At 61.6% G+C, this 18,505-nt stretch overlaps 1 protein-coding gene across 1 annotated transcript in view; it reads left to right on the top strand.

Moving 5' to 3' along the window:
• The window catches only part of UNC5A (unc-5 netrin receptor A), a 59,450-nt gene that overhangs the window by 39,656 nt on the left and 1,289 nt on the right, over nucleotides 1-18,505 (top strand). The window contains exons 2-14 of the mRNA XM_031689342.2: nucleotides 4,777-5,010; nucleotides 9,503-9,646; nucleotides 9,884-9,987; nucleotides 10,146-10,326; nucleotides 11,746-11,910; nucleotides 12,887-13,075; nucleotides 13,182-13,484; nucleotides 16,187-16,274; nucleotides 16,525-16,693; nucleotides 16,814-17,047; nucleotides 17,156-17,305; nucleotides 17,390-17,554; nucleotides 18,214-18,392. Of these exons, the coding sequence (XP_031545202.2) occupies nucleotides 4,777-5,010; nucleotides 9,503-9,646; nucleotides 9,884-9,987; nucleotides 10,146-10,326; nucleotides 11,746-11,910; nucleotides 12,887-13,075; nucleotides 13,182-13,484; nucleotides 16,187-16,274; nucleotides 16,525-16,693; nucleotides 16,814-17,047; nucleotides 17,156-17,305; nucleotides 17,390-17,554; nucleotides 18,214-18,392 (2,305 nt within the window). The remainder of the gene's footprint in view (nucleotides 1-4,776; nucleotides 5,011-9,502; nucleotides 9,647-9,883; nucleotides 9,988-10,145; nucleotides 10,327-11,745; nucleotides 11,911-12,886; nucleotides 13,076-13,181; nucleotides 13,485-16,186; nucleotides 16,275-16,524; nucleotides 16,694-16,813; nucleotides 17,048-17,155; nucleotides 17,306-17,389; nucleotides 17,555-18,213; nucleotides 18,393-18,505) is intronic.

Here is an 18,505-nt window from a genome sequence, read left to right as displayed (position 1 = left end):
CAGTGGAGCAGGACGCCCAGGGCCCAAATGGACCTACCAAATGCACACCTCCAGGCCATAAAGGCTGGGAGTAAAGGTGCCCAGGGGTGATGGGGTGTAGTGCCGGGGGTACAGCCAGGAAAAGAGAGACGGAGGCTGCCAGGCCCCCACCGCCCCCCGCCACTGCAAATCCAGAACATTTCTCAGGGAAGTGGCAGAAGCAAGGGCTCGCTGCCCCCCACACACACACACCCCCCGCCAAGTCCCTGGACACCTATGCTGGGGCTGTTGGGAGGGTGAAAGGAGCAAGTTGCGGGCAGGGCTGGGCAGGACTGCTCTTGGGAAGCAGTCCTCACATCTCCCAGGTGGGTGAGGCCCGGTGACACCCTGCTCCCAGGGACCGAGGCCTCTCTCGGTAAATACGAGTTCATTAATAGCTAGATTAATCACACCTCGTATTTTCGTGGTGCTTTTAAAAATAAAACATTTGAAAGCACTTTCACACCCACCCTGGGCCTCAGAGTTACACGAGGAGGTCTTATCAACCCAGACTGCAAGTGAGAAAGAGGAGCTCCACCTCAGAGCAGCAGCATGTGTGGCGGCGGGCGGCCCACAGCGCAGAGCCCTCTCCCAGCCCGCAGCTCTGCCTGTGGGCCACCCTGGGCTCTCTCTGGGTCTCCCTGCAGGACATGAGTGAAGGGGGCCGTCCTTAGGCAAATCTTCAGAAGTTCAAGGGAAAACAAGGGGTGGTTAGTTAGTCACTCAACAAACATTCCATCAGTATCAAGGCCAGACCTGGCCTCCTGCCCCCAGTGAATTCATGCTGTAGTGGAGGAGGCAGCATGCAAACAAATTCACTCCAGTCCTGAGTGTGGCACAGACTCGAGCATGGGTGCCAGCTGCGGCTGACTGAGCAGCCAGTGCCCTCCTGAGACAGATGGGGGCTGGTTGGCTTGCCCCAGGACTTGCTGGAAGTGGGGTTCCCACTTTAGGGCCTGAGCATTTGTACAGCCCCATCTGCAGTTCTCAGTGACCAAGAGCCCATCAGGGATTCTCTAGTCAGTGAAAGAAGTCTTCCAACTGAATTCCAAGAGGGTGGCTGGGCAGGTCGGAGAGACTTGGCCAGGGTGTGGCAGACGGAGCTTCTGGGGAGCCAGGGGGCGGAGTCCAGGATGTGGCAGTGCCTGCTCTCCCAGCCCCAGTGCATCTGCTTTGGCCAAGCCTTCCTTCTGTGTTTATCACCTCACAGCCAGAAGGGAGGAGCAATAGGCACCCCAATCTGAGTCCCTACTCGCGAACACTGGCCCTAGGCCGCCTTGAGCTTGGCAGCCAGGAAGGATAGACTGGTGGTGGGGACAGAGGCCTCAGCCACACACTTGCTTCTCCTGTCATATGAGCTACAGCACCAGTGAGGATGGGTCCTAGATGCAGAGGGGGTAAAATGCTGGGTGTGGTTTCCTGGGAGAGTGAGGTGGGGCAGCCCTCTGTCCAGAAGTGACAGCAGAGAGGGAAGGGTAGCTCAGCCAGAGAGCAGAGCTTGGACAGAGACCTGGAGGTGGGTGGCAGCACCTAGGAGGGATCAGTGAGTGTTTCTGGGAGAAGGGACTGGGCCAGAATGGAAGACCCAAGGCTACCAGTCAAAGGCACTTGGTTCCTTCCTGAAACGCCCACGGGAGCCAGGCAGGCAATGGTAACAGAAGCAGCAGGCCTGGGGTGAGGCAATAGGGAGTGGTGGGGACTGCAGTAAACTAGAGTCCATGCCCTTTTAAAAGGCTCATGTGTCTCTTGGCACCGAGCATGCACTGCTTGGTGTTATCTTTAATAGACAAGAACATGATTCATATCCAAGGGAAGACCACTTACTCCAGTGGCCTGCGGTGTGGAGCAGGGGAGATCCAAGGCTGTTACTGTGCTTTAGTCCAGGCGAGAGGCCTAACCGGGACGGGGAGAGGGGTGGGCAGATCGCAATAGCAAGGTGGAGGGTGGAGGGTGGAGGTCACATAGTGGACTTGGGGCGAGAGGGAGCGGAAGCCAGCTCTGGCCACCCAGGAAGCTTCCAGCAGCCCTAAGAGGGGCTGAACTTACCCCCACCCATGGCCTTAGAGTGACCTTGCTGGAGGGCATCACTGCAGCCTGGAGGGGGCCCCTTGATCCACCGGATAAATCCCCGACCCCAGGGGTGGAGGAGGGGAGACCTCCCCAGCGTGGCGTGGCGGAGGCCTGGGAGAAGTGAGCTATGTCCCTTATTGGTCACAGTACATTTATTTTTCATTAGCAGTTAAATGCAGACATGAGGGATTGGGCTGGGTTCAGCGGGCGGCTGACGCGAGCAGTGCTTGGCGCAGTGATCGATAGGGAAGCTGGGGGGCCACGTGCCCACTCCCAGGCCCACACCCTGAGCTGGGACCCCTGCCTACCCAGCCCCCAGCCATCACATTGAGACTCAGCCAGGTGAGGCGTGGGCAGGCCGGGAAGCTGCCCCAGGTGGTCTCCCGTGCCCTTCTGGAGCCCATGACACCTTCCCCCAGCCCGCTGTGGGCCCTGCTCAGGAGTCAGGCTTCCTCTTCCTCTGGGCAGCCCTAGGGTCTGCACTGTTGCTGTGATGTCTCCAGTAAGTGTCCAGAGAGGCCCCTGGACTTTCAAGCTCCCCGCTCCAGATCCACACTAAGAAGCCCGCCCTCCCACTCACTCTCCCGACCTCGGGAGGCCTGAGCGCCACTCAGCTCTGCCCTGGCTGAGCCCGCTGCCTGGGTCAGGGACCGGCAAGTGGCTGCCAGTGACAGTGAAGAAGCAAATGTCACAACAAAGGGCCAGGAGGCGGCCCCCGGGAGTCCAGGGCTGGAGCCGGGGGCCTGGGTAAGGGACTTCTCCCTCAGGCCTTGGATTCCCCATCTGTAAGGCATCCAGGTGGCTCCTCCCCTCTGCCTGCATCCCCACCTTCCTAACCTAAAACAGGTGGCGAAACAAGGTGAGTTGCATCTTCCCAGCTGCTGGTGTGGCTCCCGGGGGCTTAGCCTTCATCACAGAGCAGCAGGAAGTGCGGGAGATGGGGACGGCTGTCAAAGGGAGGTCACAAAAGGCAGAGGCAGGCTGGGGAGGGGCCGGGGGAGGGGTGGGTGAGCCCACTGCTAGAGACCACCCCACGTCCCTGCCACACGAGAGCACGACTCCCCCAGCCCGAGGGCAGGGCACCTACTGGCTCTGTGCCTGTTTCCCCATCAGCCCTCACCCCTGAGGAGATGGCCGGAGGGGAGGTTACTGAGAGAGACGGAGCCGTTTGTCATTGTCGGTGCAAAACCACGGCGTACGGATAGCAGCCAGCATTTACTGAGCACTGTGCCTTTTTGCATTTCATTCTCACGTCAGCCCTAAGACTTGGGTACCCCATTTTGTAGGCAAGGAAACAGGGTGGGAACGGGGCAGTGGGAGTGGTTACCTGAAGTCACACCGGGTTTCTCAGCCTCTGCGGACATTCCCTGCTCACCTGCAGGACCAGGCACAGATGTCCCCAGAATCACGGTCTTCAGGTGGAAGGGGCAGGCTCCCACCTTGGAAAGAGAGGGTCCCTGTGCAATCAGGAGAGAAGGGGCAGCGTGGATGCCCCCTGTGCCCAAGGAGCCAGCCCTCCGTGGTTTTGGGCTGCCCACAGGGAGGGCCCTGGAGACAGGAGGCCAACTGCGTGAGGCATCCCGAGACTCCCCCACGGGGCAGACGAGACCTCCACAGGTGTCACAGATGACGAAGCAGGTAACATGCCCAAGGTCACCAGTAGCAGGGAGCAGATGGATCTCCGAAGCCCAAGCTTTCCTCTCTTTATCCCCAGAGGCCCCTGTTGGCTGTCTGTGTGGGTTGGGGGAAATCACCACAGCCCTGGCAGAGGCCAGGCTGTGGGGAGCCTGTCTGGTGGACAGCGGGGTGTGGAGGCTGAGAGTGCCCCCCTCCCCTCCCCTCCCCTCCCTTCCACCCCCTCAGGGTCCCGTTGGTTGAGCAGACGGTCAGACTGCTGTGAGGGCTTACCTCCACCAAAGCCTCAGAGCCAATTACCTGTGTAATTAGCAACAAATGACTTGTGGGATGGTTGTGGATTTCAGTTAAAATTAGAAGGAAACCCATATTCAGGTCTCCTTGAAGGGTGGGGCGTGGCTCAGGTCCCTCGGGCTCCCAGGCACACTCCCCTAGCTCCCACCCGGCCCACCCAGCAGCGCAGGCTCGCCCCAACCCGCCTCTCCCAGGGGCCTCTCCTACGGCACTGCCACCGGCACCCGTCGCATCTGCACCCGCCACAGCCTCCTCCCCTCCTTCATTCACTTGGTCTTTTCTCAGCACCCACTACGTGCAGGGGCCAGGAATGGGGAGCAACCCCCGAGGCAGCCAGGGCACCAGAGGAAGGGACTCCTGCCCTCTCAGGATCCCCTGCCCCTCTCCAGCTCTCCCCCGGGCCTCCCAGGGCGGTGGGCTGCCTCACCAGACCCCTGCACTTCTACCAGGGTAGCAGTGAGCCCTGACCGCTGCCGTGTGCTGGGACTTCCACCTCTGTCTCACTTCGTCTCCACGGTCTTCACACGTGGGTGGCCTGCTTCTTCCCCCATTTTACAGAGGGGGGCACTGAGGCATAGGGGGCATTCAGCAGCCCCAGTTGCCGGACTGGAAGTGGCAGAGCCTGGCCTCACTCTCCTCCCATCAGCCCCACTGGTGGCCTCCCCGTGGCCTGGCCTTGGCCCCTGAACAGGCAGGGAGCCCTGGGAGGGCCCCAAAAGTCTAGTCTTGGCTCACCTGCCCCTTTTGCCCCCACTGCAGGTGCCCAGCAAAGTGCCACGGTGGCCAACCCGGTGCCCAACCCGGTGCCCGGCTCCAACCCAGACCTGCTTCCCCACTTCCTGGTGGAGCCCGAGGACGTGTACATCGTCAAGAACAAGCCGGTGCTGCTGGTGTGCAAGGCCACGCCTGCCACACAGATCTTCTTCAAGTGCAACGGGGAGTGGGTGCGCCAGGTGGACCACGTGATCGAGCGCAGCACAGACGGGAGCAGCGGTGAGGCCGGGCTGGGGCACCGGGTGGGGCCCCTTGAAGGGGAAGCGATCTCTACCTCAGAGGCAGTGGAGGCCCAGAGAGAGGCCACTGCCCCGGCTGCATGCCTGTGAGCGGGAGGCCAGGGTGTAAGTAGCCAGCCCCGTGCGCACCAGCCCAGGTCCCCAGGAGAGGCAGGACTCCCACACCTAGCACCCCCGTGTATACACCAAGGCCTTCCCTGGGAGGCCTGCCCCCCCCCCAGACCTCACCACTTGGTAGGGGAGTAAGAGGAAATGCCCCTGGGAGCTGTGGATGGAGGCGCAGGTCCCTGCTGCTGCATCTGAGCCCAGGCAGGCCCACAGGCAGCCTGGTGAGTGGTGCTGGAGAGAAAGGGGGTTTGGAGGGAGTGGGTCCCAGATGATGGAAGGGCTCACGGATGTCACGTTCTGTGATTTTTCTTTATGCATCCGTTTGTTCATTCATTCATTCGCACGTTCCCTGAGCACCCACTCCCGAGCTGGGAACCCTGCAGAGAGGAGGGCAGCATGGTGACCTCTCAGTGAGTCCTGGGGGCTGTCACTGCCCAGGGAGGCTCCTCAAAGAAGGCAATGTGTAAACCGAGGGGGCTAGTCTGGGAGAGAACAGGGGAAGGGTGTCCAGCCACTCCAGGGAAGGGACACAGCACGAGCAAAGGCCTGGAGGCAGATAGGCTGGCTTGCAGGTCAGGGGTCTGCAAGGAGGCTGTGAGTGTGCACGGGTGTGCAATGGTGCCATCCAGGAGCCCCACCCATCGGGCTCTGGAGTCAGGACACTGTCCTGTGGGATTTCGAACTGCCAAGTGACATGGCCAGAGCTATGGGTGACACTCAGGGCCAGTGTGGGGGACTGACAGGAGGGCAGACCCAAGAAGTGCCCCTTCTGTGGGACACCTCACTCCCCACCCCCAGCCTTAGGCTGCAGGGGCAGAGAGCTGTTGTCTGGGTTCCCTGCTCCCCGAGTGCAGGCCCAGCAGAGCTCACAGCAGCCTCTCCTCCTCACTAACTGGACCCCAGTTAAGCTCATTACCTCTCCCTTTGCCTTGATGCTTTGTGATAAGCCCTCAGGTTAAGTCCTGAGCCCCTTCCCATGGAGGTTAAGCCAGCCTGAGACACACAGCACACAGATTCTGTGCAGGTTACGGCCACGGGCATGAGGCCCAAGTCACAGGAACAGGCAGGTGGTGACCAGGACAACTCACACTGACACCAAGGTCGGGCAGGGGACCACAGGCCCAGAGGGGTGGCCCATGCTCCATGAAGGAGGGAGTGGGCAGCCCAGGAGGGATTCCCTGAGGGTGGGTGACCTCAGTCTTAGAAGCACCTGAAACAACCATTTTTCAGGCCGAAGGACAAATGCAGGGAACGGCAGGCCGGCCAGCAGCTTAGCTTCGGGCGGCAGAAGTGGGGGTGGAGCCTGTGGTCAACAGGAGGAGGAGGCTGCAGCCACACTTGCACTGTGGGGAGTGGTGCCGGGCAGAGAGAGAGCCCAGAGAAGGAGGCCCACAGTAACCCAGATGTGCGCACACCAGGGCTGAGTTTGGGCAGCGTGAGATCTAGTCCGCCGCACCCGCCTGTCGTGTTACAAGTGGCTCTCATTTGTCCAGGGCCCCAGAGGGGCGCCAACCAGGTGTTCTGGCCCACAGAAGTCACGCCCGATCCTCCCCTCTCGGGGGCTGGTCTTCTCCCCACTAAGCGTCCGCCCCCAGGTGGTGATTCCTGCCCAAGTCCTTGAGCCCTACATGTCCTGGCCTCACACGTGCCAGCCAACGGCAGCATCCTCCCTGCTGGCCTCTGGTGTTAACCGAGCACCTGCTCTGTGCCAGGCCTGGGTGAGGTGCTAGGAATTTAGCCCCCGAGGCTGTTGGGCAGGTGATCCACCTCTGCCTCCCACCTCAGAAGGGGAATGGTTGGGGTTGGTGCTCTCTGTGGCAAGTCCTCTCCCCTCCCTGGGCCTCAGTTTCCTCATCTGTAAAATGGGGGTGAGGAGGGCCCCCTTTCGGGTTGGTGGCAGAAGCTGTGAGATCTCCCTCCCACTCCTGTGTGGGGTTGCGGGTGGCTGGGTGCACCCCCCAGGAAGAAGTGCTCGGTCTCCTTGTGACTTGCCCCCATTCCCCATCCAGAAGGCCAGGGGAAGGGACCAAAGCCTGAAAACTCTTGACCCCAAACCTGCTGATACTGTAAAAGCTGGAAATTTGCAAAACCAATCGTTGGAGTCCAGTCTGGGAGTGTAATTTATTGTGTGTTAAACAAACTGGTTATTAGAAGCAGATTGGTGAGTAGGTAAGACCCTAAACACCTTCTTGTCCTCAGAACCCCCCACCCCTCACCCTCCACCTCCCAGAAATACTCAGCACACACACACTTGGACCTCCCCACAGCATTCACACGCCCGCACACATCCGACACAGTCCTGGGCCGGCAGGGACCCCCTCCTTCCTCCCGTCCCTCCCCAAGGCTGGCATCTGCTCACATTTACCAGGCAGGTACAGACACAGCCGTGCCCAGAGCCAGGCTGCTCAGTGACCTGCGGTGGGTAGGGCACAGCCCCTCACTTCAAGGAACTACAGGGCAGGGTCTGGGTCTTCTCCTCGGTCCACCGCCTACTTAGAGCTTGTGGGGGTCAAGGGCACTCCCTGGATCTAGACCTCATGGACCAACTTGGCCCTCATTCCTGGCAGCAGGAAGATGAGGAGGTGGCAGGACAGAAGTGGGGAGGAGACAGGGAGAGAGAATTAGGAGTACTTAAATTTAGTACTGTTCGCCCCCAGCTGAGCTGCCTGGGTGGTGTATGAGCTCTCCCCACCACCATGGGGATGGAGCCGTCCACCCATAGACCTGTCCACCTAAGAGAGAAAAAGTACCCAGTTTAGAATGTCCTGCAAGTCTCCCACTGCTCACCCCAGAGGCTGAGGGAAGACTTGCTCTCCATCCCCTGGTGTATGCACGGCTCCTTCTCAGATGCCGCAAGACTCGATGTGTTTGACAGGTGGCTGGAGCTGGCGGCCGCTCTCCTACACACAGAGCCTGTGAGGGACCCCTCCTCGCTTCTCAGCCCCGATCCCCCCACCCCGCCCCGAGAACGTGCACTTCCAGCACCTTGGAGAGTAGGGCCAGGCAGTGCCCAGAATGAAGTGATCTAGCCCACTGTTAGTGACCTCAGTCAGAGGTGACACCCCACTGTCTCCTGCAACAGCTCACTGGGGGGAAGGGCAGAAAAAGTGAGGGAGCCGGAAAGACTCGTGGCGAGGGGTCTGGGTGGGGGTCAGGGAAAGGTACTTAAGAGAAATTAAGACAGAAAACAGCGTCCTGGCCTGCCTGCTCGGCTGGCCCTCTGCTCTGCCTGCATTGCAGCCCTAATTGAATTTCTCTGTTAACAATGGAAACACCAGCCTCTCTCCCTCTTTCTGATAAGCCAATGACCCGAGGGAAATTGGGGTCAGGAGGAGGAGAAATTGGAAACAAACAGTCTTTTCTCACTCCTGGGGACCCTGGTTTTGGCCAAAGGCCAGGGTGCTGGAGGAGGGCTGGTATCCCCCACCCCGTTCTGGGTCCTCAGAGGTCTAAGCCCTCCCCAAATGCCCCTAACCTGGGTTTGGAAGAAGGCCGTGCGGGGGGTGCTGAGTCCATCCTTGAGAGGGACTCCCCCCAAACACAGTCCATTCAGGTAGAGAGAGTTCCCGGAGACTCGTCACAGGCCAGCTTCCCCTCTTGGGGCTGTCCCCTCACCCTTGCCAAAGTTTCTCCCAGTGGGGGTGGGCTCCCGCGGCAACCCCCACCCCGTGAACCCTGAGCACACTTTGGATTCTGAGCTCCCTGAACGCACTCTGGACTCAGACAGCCCTGGGCAAGTCCCTGCCTCTCTGGGTCTCGGTTTCGTGGAGTGGGAGCAGTACCGACCCAGCAAGTAGACTGGAGAAGACGAGCCGCGTGCGGGAAGCCCTCGCTAAGCCCCGGGGGTCTATTATCCGGCTACATGATCGCTGTAATTACCTGGTTAATAGCTGTTATTATATTATCACTTGTCAGGACCTACCTACTAACCCCAGGAGGTGAGCCAGATCCCGCCTCACTCTTTTTTACCCCCAGAGGCCCCAGGGCTGGCCTGTCTGCCCCACTCCTTCCACATGGGGGTCCTTAGAGGCCAGCCCTTTTGCTTGAAGCTCCTCTGTGCCCTTGTCTCTGAAACAGCTGGAAGCCCCTTTAGTGACATTTCTGTAGGTGATTCCAGGGAGGCAGGCCTTGGAACAAAGCATAATGAATGAAGTGCTAAGGACCCACTCCTGACCTTCAGGAGATACCACAGGAACCCCTCCGGGTTCCCTCCAGGCTGGAGGGTTGCCCCCAGCGCCTGACTGCTCCCCTGCTGAGCAGAGGGAGTGGCTGTGGGTGGTGCAGGAACCCGAAAGGCACTGGACAGCGAGGTTCTGTGTGCTAAGCATGGCCCCAGCCCTGGCTACCCACCCCTCTGCCCTCAGGGCTGCCCGCCATGGAGGTCCGCATCAATGTCTCAAGGCAGCAGGTGGAGAAGGTGTTTGGGCTGGAGGAGTACTGGTGCCAGTGTGTGGCGTGGAGCTCCTCAGGCACCACCAAGAGTCAGAAGGCCTACATCCGCATTGCCTGTGAGTCCAGGGCTGGGCTGTCACCCGGGGAGGAGGCCCCATCAGAAATCCTCAGGTCCTGCCTTGATGGGTAGAGGGAGTGCCTATGCACGCCGCCCAGCCACCCCGATGCCCCCCGGGCACTTGGTGCTTCCTCCTGCCATGTACCGTGGGCCCCAGGGGACCAGGGGACAAGGTCAGCCAGACTGACCTAACATGAGGTACTCCGGCTGGCAAGCACTCTTGTTCTTCCCCCAGATTTGCGCAAGAATTTTGAGCAGGAGCCGCTGGCCAAGGAGGTGTCCCTGGAACAGGGCATCGTGCTCCCCTGCCGCCCACCGGAGGGCATCCCCCCAGCCGAGGTGAGAGGGGCTCCGGTGCCACTCCACAGGCGGGCAGTGCTCCCAGGTCCCCGGTCCTGCCGGCCCAGCCCTCCAGGCCGACCCCCTCCAGGGGCTACTTTTGCTCCGGGCAGGGCCAGCGCAGGCAGGCAGTGCAGTGGCGTGGCTCCCTCCCCCAGGTGGAGTGGCTCAGGAACGAGGACCTGGTGGACCCATCCCTGGACCCCAATGTGTACATCACGCGGGAGCACAGCCTGGTGGTGCGACAGGCCCGCCTGGCCGACACGGCCAACTACACCTGCGTGGCCAAGAACATTGTAGCGCGTCGCCGCAGTGCCTCGGCGGCCGTCATCGTCTACGGTGGGCCCCAGCGCTGGCGGGGCGGGGGGGGCTCCGGGCGCGGCAGAGTCACTGGGGGTGCCTTCAGGGAAGCCACGTGTGGCTGGCTCCCTGTGGAGCCAGGACCAGGCAGACCAGACCGTGGCCTGACTGCGAAGGACAGGGAGGGGGCCTGCGGTGGCTGTCGGGGAGCCGAGGGGCATGTCTGGGCGGAAGAGGGGAGCAGGCTGGTGATATCTGTGGCTGGACCATCCCGTGGCTTACTTGTGGGCAGGGGGCACTGTGCAGAAGGAGATGAATGGATAGGATGGGAAACTAGGAACGCACCAGACGGCCCGTGCCCCTGTGTCCCCTGTGGGGTGGCAAGCAGCGTGTCCCGGGCACACCCAGGAGCAGAGAGGGAGGGGGTGCGGGAGCAACCCCCATGAAAGGCTGGGGCCTGGGCTGGAGGAGCGTGGGTGCTGCAGCTCGGGCTGGCTGCCCTGAGCACCTGCAGCACCCACAGGGAGACGGGGCTGTGGAGCAGGTGCAGCCAAGTCCTGGGGGCCGTGGGCACAAGCAGGGCCTCCCCTCCAGGGCTACTTTCTTAGCACAGCTGCAGCCTGCCTGTTTCCAGCTCACAGCCCCTCTGCCCTCCTGCCCAGCTCCTGGGCCAGTGTGTCCGAGGAAGCCCCCGCTCCCTGACCCCAGTCCTTCTCTGTCCGGCCAGTGAACGGTGGGTGGTCGACGTGGACCGAGTGGTCCGTCTGCAGCGCCAGCTGTGGGCGCGGCTGGCAGAAAAGGAGCCGGAGCTGCACCAACCCGGCACCTCTCAACGGGGGCGCCTTCTGTGAGGGGCAGAATGTCCAGAAAACAGCCTGCGCCACCCTGTGCCCAGGTACCAGCGGCCGCCGCCTCCCGCATCGCTCTTCACCACGCCATCTCCGTGCCCACCAGCCTGCTCCCCATGGCTCCATCCCACCCACCCACGTGCAGGGCCAGGCTCAGTCGGAGGCCAGGATGAGGTTCAGTGTGATCGGAGGCAGGGCTCGGTCTGTGTCCAGGCTCGGCCTTGGCCGAGGGGTTGAGTCACAGGGTCTGAGGTGCAGTCAGGACGGGTACAGTCAATGTGGGTCAGGCCCGGCCTGAGGCTGCAGAACCACCTGTGCCTGGGATCAGAGGGTCATCGTGCGACCAAGTGCCCTCACTGCCCCAGGGCCTGGACGGCCCCCTGTGTGGGTAGAGCCAAGCAGGCCCAGCGTCATCGTGCCTCCTGTCATTAGCATGCGTCATCCAGGCCAGCTGGACAGCAGAGGGCTTGCAGACCGGCAGGCCTGGCCCTGGCCCTGGCATTGCACCAGGTCCGGATGCCCGGCAGGGCCGCAGCGGCAGAACGGCCTGGGCTGGCTCCCCAGGCTGACCACGCCGTGTCCTCTCTGTCCGTGTCTGCCCTGCGTCTAGTGGACGGCAGCTGGAGCCCGTGGAGCAAGTGGTCGGCCTGCGGGCTCGACTGCACCCACTGGCGGAGCCGCGAGTGCTCTGACCCTGCACCCCGCAATGGAGGCGAGGAGTGCCGTGGCGCCGACCTGGACACGCGCAACTGTACCAGCGACCTCTGCGTGCACAGTGAGTCCTCTCCAGCCTGGAGTCCTCTCGAGTTTGCCAGGAGTGGCCCTGCCCTGCCCCAGGAAGGGGGTGCAAAACCCTCTTCAACGCTCAGGACCCTCAGGGGCCCCCCTCCCTAACATACCCAACATGTGCCCACCTGCCCTGAGACATACATTCATTTGGAGGTTTACTGTGCACGCCCAGCCCCCCCGGGATCAGCTCGCAAACCTCTCCCCGTCCTCTCCTGCAGTTTTACCTATGCCCTGTCCCCCAAGTGCACACACGAGTCCTGTGGGGACACCAGGCTTGTGAGGCCTGTTAATTATAAGGCCATAACTAACAATTAAAGATCTCTGTTGGACTTTTTTCTCTAGAACACACCCTCCCCCATTCTTTCAATTAAAAACCTAATTATCTGTGTCAATTCCTTTCTGATGGACATTTCTTCCATTATGCAAAGCCCTTCTAAAATCAATATAGCTTTCTCCAGGCAGTCAATCACTCTCTCCCCAGCTCTGCCCCAGGCCTGGGGGAGGCAGACAAGGAGAAGAGCCCTAAGACCCCTGCTCCTGGCCCAGGGACTCGCCAGGAACCAGACTGGCAGACCACCCTCCCAGGAAGCAGGTCCTCCACTCTGGGGAGCCTAGGAGCTCACCCTCAGCCCCAGCTGCCCCAGAAGAGCAGCCTTAGCCTAGCAGCCCGGCACCAGGGCACCCCAGGAGGCGGCTCTTCCTCTCCTCCACCCTTCGTCAGCAGCAACTTCAACCTGAATTGAGCCCCTAAGGGATGCAGTCTGCTCAGTGACACAGCAAGGTGGTGGCAGATTGCAAGGCTGGGATACACAAATGCCGACTCCATGCTCCCTCCTGCCAGCATCCCCTGCCCAACTGGTGCTGACGCCCAAAGAGTAGAGGCCTCATCCTCCTGAGGTGTAGACCTCTGACCTCTCCTTCCCAGCCCCCTGCCCCTCCCAAGGCCGCGCTCTCTCCTGCAGCTGCTTCTGGCCCAGAGGACGTGGCCCTCTACGTGGGCCTCATAGCCGTGGCCGTGTGCCTCCTGCTGCTGCTGCTCGTCCTCATCCTGGTGTACTGCCGCAAGAAGGAGGGACTGGACTCGGACGTGGCTGACTCATCCATCCTCACCTCAGGCTTCCAGCCCGTCAGCATCAAGCCCAGCAAAGCAGGTAGGATGCTCCTGTCGCCAGTACTCAGGCCTGGTCCCCACCCCAAGGGCTGCCTAGACAGGGCTGACCCCAGTGTCACTCTCTGAGTCTGTCTCGATCCTTGCAGATAATCCTCATCTGCTCACCATCCAGCCAGACCTCAGCACCACCACCACCACCTACCAGGGCAGTCTGTGTCCCCGGCAGGACGGGCCCAGCCCCAAGTTCCAGCTCACCAACGGGCACCTGCTCAGCCCGCTGGGTGGTGGACGCCACACGCTGCACCACAGCTCCCCCACCTCCGAGGCCGAGGACTTCGTCTCCCGCCTCTCCACCCAGAACTACTTCCGTTCCCTGCCCCGTGGCACCAGCAACATGGCCTATGGGACCTTCAACTTCCTTGGGGGCCGGCTGATGATCCCTAATACAGGTGGGAAGGACCCCAGCATGCTTGGGGTGCTCTAAGAGGCGAGACCCGCCTGTGTCCCTCCTGGAGGAGGACAGGACAGACCGATGTTCCTTCTGTGCCTCTGAGCCTCACTCCAAAGGCAAAAGCCAGCCCAGCAGGGAAAAGGGATAGAGTTCTGGGGAGAATCCAGTTGTGGCTGGCAGTGGGGTGGCACTGAGGCCATGGCTGGAGCTGTCTTCTTTCTGCTGCCCAAAGGCACAGGACTACTGTCCATTCACTTACACAGCCAGTCAGCCTGTGTGTGTCGGGCTCTGTGCAGGGCCCTGGGCCCCAAGGAGCTGGGGAGCTAGAGGAGAAATAGCAGAGGGAAAAAATGCCTAAACAGGGGTTCTTCTACCCACCCCTTCCAGAAACCCCTGGGACAGGATCTCAGAGATGCCTTCACAGAGAATCCATAGATCTTTCCACGGTCGTCTTTTGAGAAACAGCCACAAACTGCTGTGGCTGCCTATTCCTGCCTTGAAATCCTCGATTCCCTTTACTTAGATGACCCCACATGGCCCTGACTTTCTTGTGCTTTTCCAGCTGCCCTTGGTGCCTGCTCCCTAAATGTAGGGATCCCTCAGAGCTCCCTCCCAGCGCCCTCTCCCCAGGCGATCTCGCCCACTCTGTGGCTTTAATCGCCATGTCTGTGCGGATCACTCCCACACCTCCATCCCCAGCTGCAGTTCTCCTGGATGACAGAATTATACACCCAGCTGCCTCCTGGGATGTCTCACAGCACCTCAGATCCCTCGTGCCTAAAACAACACTGTCTCCCACCCTCCCCCAGAACCTCCTGCTTCCCAGCTCGCCCTATCTTAGGGACAGCAGAGTTGAGTTGCTCAGATCAGAAACTGGGGTCACCTTGACCTCCTGCTCTTCTTCACTTAGCCCCCTCACCTCCACGCCAGCTTCGTTTACACACCAATCCCATCATTCTTTCTCCTCAAATGTTCCTGCATCCTCCTGCTTCCTGCCTTTCCCACTGCCTCTCCTGGCCCAGGCCACCACACCTACCTCTCCTATGGTTCGTGGCCCCAAGAATTCACTCACTGAAGCCAGACTTGATCATGTCCCTTTCTGGGGCTTCTGCTTCCCCCTTCAAAGCCCACGTGGCAGAGTCACAAAGTCTCCTCCCCTGCTGGCCAGCTATAGTGGCCTCCCCTCCCATGCACACTTCTCCTGCATGTGGCAACCACAGTGGGCTCCTGTCACCCCAGATACACTGTGCTGCCCTTTGCACACACGGTCTCTCTGCCCCCGTCCACCTTATCAGCTGCTTCTCTGTCGGGTCTGGCAGCTCTCCATCTCTGTGCCTCACGTCCCCTTGGCGGAGCTGCTAGGAAGATGAGGTGAGATGGTGCGTGGCAAGATCTTAGAGAGGGCAGGCGCACAGTGGGTCCTCGGTGGCCACTTGCCCTTCACTCCCTCGGCAGGGCGGGTGGCCGGTGAGCTGCCGCTCCTCCCAGCTCTCCCCCAGCGCCCAGCATCCTTTGCTGCCGTCCACTTGTCTGCCTCCCCGTGGGGCTGAGTGCTTCATGAGAGCAGGACTCGTGGTTTTCCCTCACCTGAGTATTCAGCATTAGCATTCCCTGAATGAGTATTCAAGTGAGTGCACCTCTGCCAGAGAGCACTCATGCGTGCATCTCTGGGACTGTCACCAGCACTGACAGCCAGTACCAGGAGACAGCGCAGGCTAGCGAAGGGAGCAGCAGCTGTAAACACGCCACCACCGGCTTCCCTCTCTCTCCCGGGCTGCAGTTGCCAGGAACTGCACCCCACCTCAGAGTTGTGCACTCTGGAGAGCATGAGTATGCTTTCAGACTTGCTGGGATAGCCATAGAATGTCTTCGCCTCTCCCCATCGCGAGCCTCGGAGCCCCCTCCTGTTGTAGGGGCTCCCTGCCCTAAAAGCACAGGAGGTAGGGCAGGGCCTCTTCTTGCCATCCCCAGAGTAACTCCCCAGCCCCCGGCCTCACTGTGTCCCGCCCCCGCCTCTTCCCGGCAGCCACCCCTCCCTCAGCAGACACTTTCTGATTCTGCGCCCGAAAGACACTGGGGCAAAAGGTGAATCGATCAGACAGGAGGCTGTGTGTGCAGGGGCACCCAGACCAGAGAGGGCCACCTTAAAGTGGGCAAGGTCGTTAAAGGCCCCAGCCCCACCTGCAGAGGGCCACTGCCCAGCCGGGAGCAAAGTCAGCAGAAGGGAGGTGCCCACCCAGAGGTGGCCAAGCTGAGGAGGGGAGCTCGAGCAGGCCAGGACGGTGGGGCACTCAGAACAGCAAGTCTGCAGCACAGGTTAGACCCAGAGGCCAGGGGCCTTACATGTCAGGCCAAGGGGCCGTACTTTATCCTGGAGGCAGGGAAGGTTTTAAGTGGGTGATGGAGGAGATGAGTACAGCATACCGCATACCGGGAGGTTCCAGAGTTTTCTGTGCCCAGGCTAACTAGACATGCATCTCTCACCTGAGCTCCCTCAGTCACTCCTGGGGTCACCCTGAGTCAGCTTCATGCCCATGTGGGTGGTTGGCCAGCCTGGCACTCCCGGTGGCACCTCTGTTCCCAGGCCAGGCTGGCATCAGTCAGTCCTCAGAGGGAGGCTCAGGAAGGGGCTGGTGGAGTGGGGTGCTGGGTGTCTTTGCAGCTGTGGTAAGCCCCGGCCCCGCTCCTGCTCTGTCGCAGGCATCAGCCTCCTCATCCCCCCAGACGCCATACCCCGAGGGAAGATCTACGAGGTCTACCTCACGCTGCACAAGCCAGAGGACGTGAGGTGTGGGCGTGGGCCCTGCTCCTGGGACTGGGCGGGTTCTGCTCCTGCCTGCTGTCACCATGACGCCCCTGCCCACCCACTGTCAGGCCTGGTCTGGCCTTGCCCAAGGGAGGGGCGGGGGGAAGAGCCGCTCCTAAGCTGCACCCAGCTCTGCAGCCCCCAACCCCAGGGTCTGCTGCCCTGCCTGGAGCCGGCTCCCAGGATGGCCCACTGACGCCTTTCCCTCCCCACCCATATTTCCCCACTTGAGGTTGCCCCTAGCCGGCTGTCAGACCCTGCTGAGTCCCATCGTTAGCTGCGGGCCCCCTGGAGTCCTGCTCACCCGGCCTGTCATCCTCGCCATGGACCACTGCGGGGAGCCCAGTCCCGAGAGCTGGAGCCTACGCCTCAAAAAGCAGTCCTGCGAGGGCAGCTGGGAGGTGAGCCCCAAGCCTCCCCACCCCAGCCAGGGGCTCGGAGAGGAGTCTGGCTTCCTGCCTGGCCCTTGAGCCACGCCCCCGCGACTGGCTGCAAGCTGACCCATTAGGCCCTGCCCGCAGGACGTGCTGCACCTGGGCGAGGAGGCGCCCTCCCACCTCTACTACTGCCAGCTGGAGGCCGGCGCCTGCTACGTCTTCACCGAGCAGCTGGGCCGCTTCGCCCTGGTGGGAGAGGCCCTCAGTGTGGCCGCGGCCAAGCGCCTCAAGCTGCTTCTGTTTGCCCCAGTGGCCTGCACCTCCCTCGAGTACAACATCCGGGTCTACTGCCTGCACGACACCCATGACGCACTCAAGGTACCCGGGGAGGCCGCCCGCGAGCGCTGACCGCCCTGGCCCCGGGAGGGGGGCGGGAGGGCGGGACCCTCCTGGCCCCCAGCCTTGGCTGACGCTGGGGCCCTGCAGGAGGTGGTGCAGCTGGAGAAGCAGCTGGGCGGACAGCTGATCCAGGAGCCTCGCATCCTGCACTTCAAGGACAGTTACCACAACCTGCGCCTGTCCATCCACGACGTGCCCAGCTCCCTGTGGAAGAGCAAGCTCCTCGTCAGCTACCAGGTGAGGGCACTCAGGGTGCCTGGAGCCGGGCACAGCTGACACGGGCCTGCCTGACGCCGCATCTCTGCACCCCTCCCGCCCCAGGAGGTCCCCTTTTACCACATCTGGAACGGCACGCAGCAGTACCTGCACTGCACCTTCACCTTGGAGCGCGTCAGCCCCAGCACCAGTGACCTGGCCTGCAAGGTGTGGGTATGGCAGGTGGAGGGCGACGGGCAGAGCTTCAACGTCAACTTCAACATCACCAAGGTGGGCAGGAGGGCGTGTCAGCGCCGCTATGACGTGCTTCCCCGCGGGGCCTATCCTGCCTCCAAGCCCACCTCCTCAAAACCACTTGGCAGCTTCCTCCGTCTCCTGGGGAGGGAGGCGCAGATGCACGTGTAGGCAGATGCAGAGAGATGCTGTGGGACTTGGGGAGGGGCTTGTGGAGGGTGTGGGAGCAGCAGGAAGGGGTGAGGAGATGGAGCTGGCCTGGGGGCCCCAGATGGCATCCCTGAGGAGGGACTTGTACTGGGCCTGGAAGGATGAGCAAGAATTAGGCAGGCAGCAATAATGGAACTGAGTGTGGAGGACAGAGGCAGGGGAAGAGAGCAGTGAGTTCTCAGCAGTCAGCAGAGTTCTGCCAGTCAGCAGAGGCGGGCAGAGGTGACCTAGGGAGGAGTGATGGGCGGGGAAGGAGAATGTCATCAGAAGGCTCCTCTGCTCGTGGGCTGTGTGTCTGTGAGGCAGGTGGCTGCACTCCCGCGCTCTGGCGAGCAGGGCCCTGGCACTGGGGCTGCCCAGGAAGCACCAGTGCCCATGCTGTCCCCGTGCCCTGGGGTGGTTTTCGAGTACTCCCCCACAGGAGGTGGCAGTGGGCCTGGGCTGGGAAAGTTCTAACAGGTACTTCCACCGCTCCCTGCCCCCAGGACACAAGATTTGCTGAGCTGCTGGCCCTGGAGAGTGAAGGGGGGGTCCCAGCCCTAGTGGGCCCCAGTGCCTTCAAGATCCCCTTCCTCATACGGCAGAAGATCATTACCAGCCTGGACCCACCCTGTAGCCGGGGTGCCGACTGGCGGACTCTGGCCCAGAAACTCCACCTGGACAGGTGGGTGGGAGATGGGCAGGGAGGGGCTAAATCTACCTGCAGTCCAGCATGGGGAGGTAGGATGTGGCGGGGCATGTGGACAGGGTGCACCGTGGAGCCTGTGCCCCAGCCAC

This window comes from Vicugna pacos, chromosome 22 (assembly GCF_048564905.1).
Source record: "Vicugna pacos chromosome 22, VicPac4, whole genome shotgun sequence".
NCBI lineage: Eukaryota > Metazoa > Chordata > Mammalia > Artiodactyla > Camelidae > Vicugna > Vicugna pacos.
This window is presented reverse-complemented; position numbering and strand designations above follow the sequence as displayed.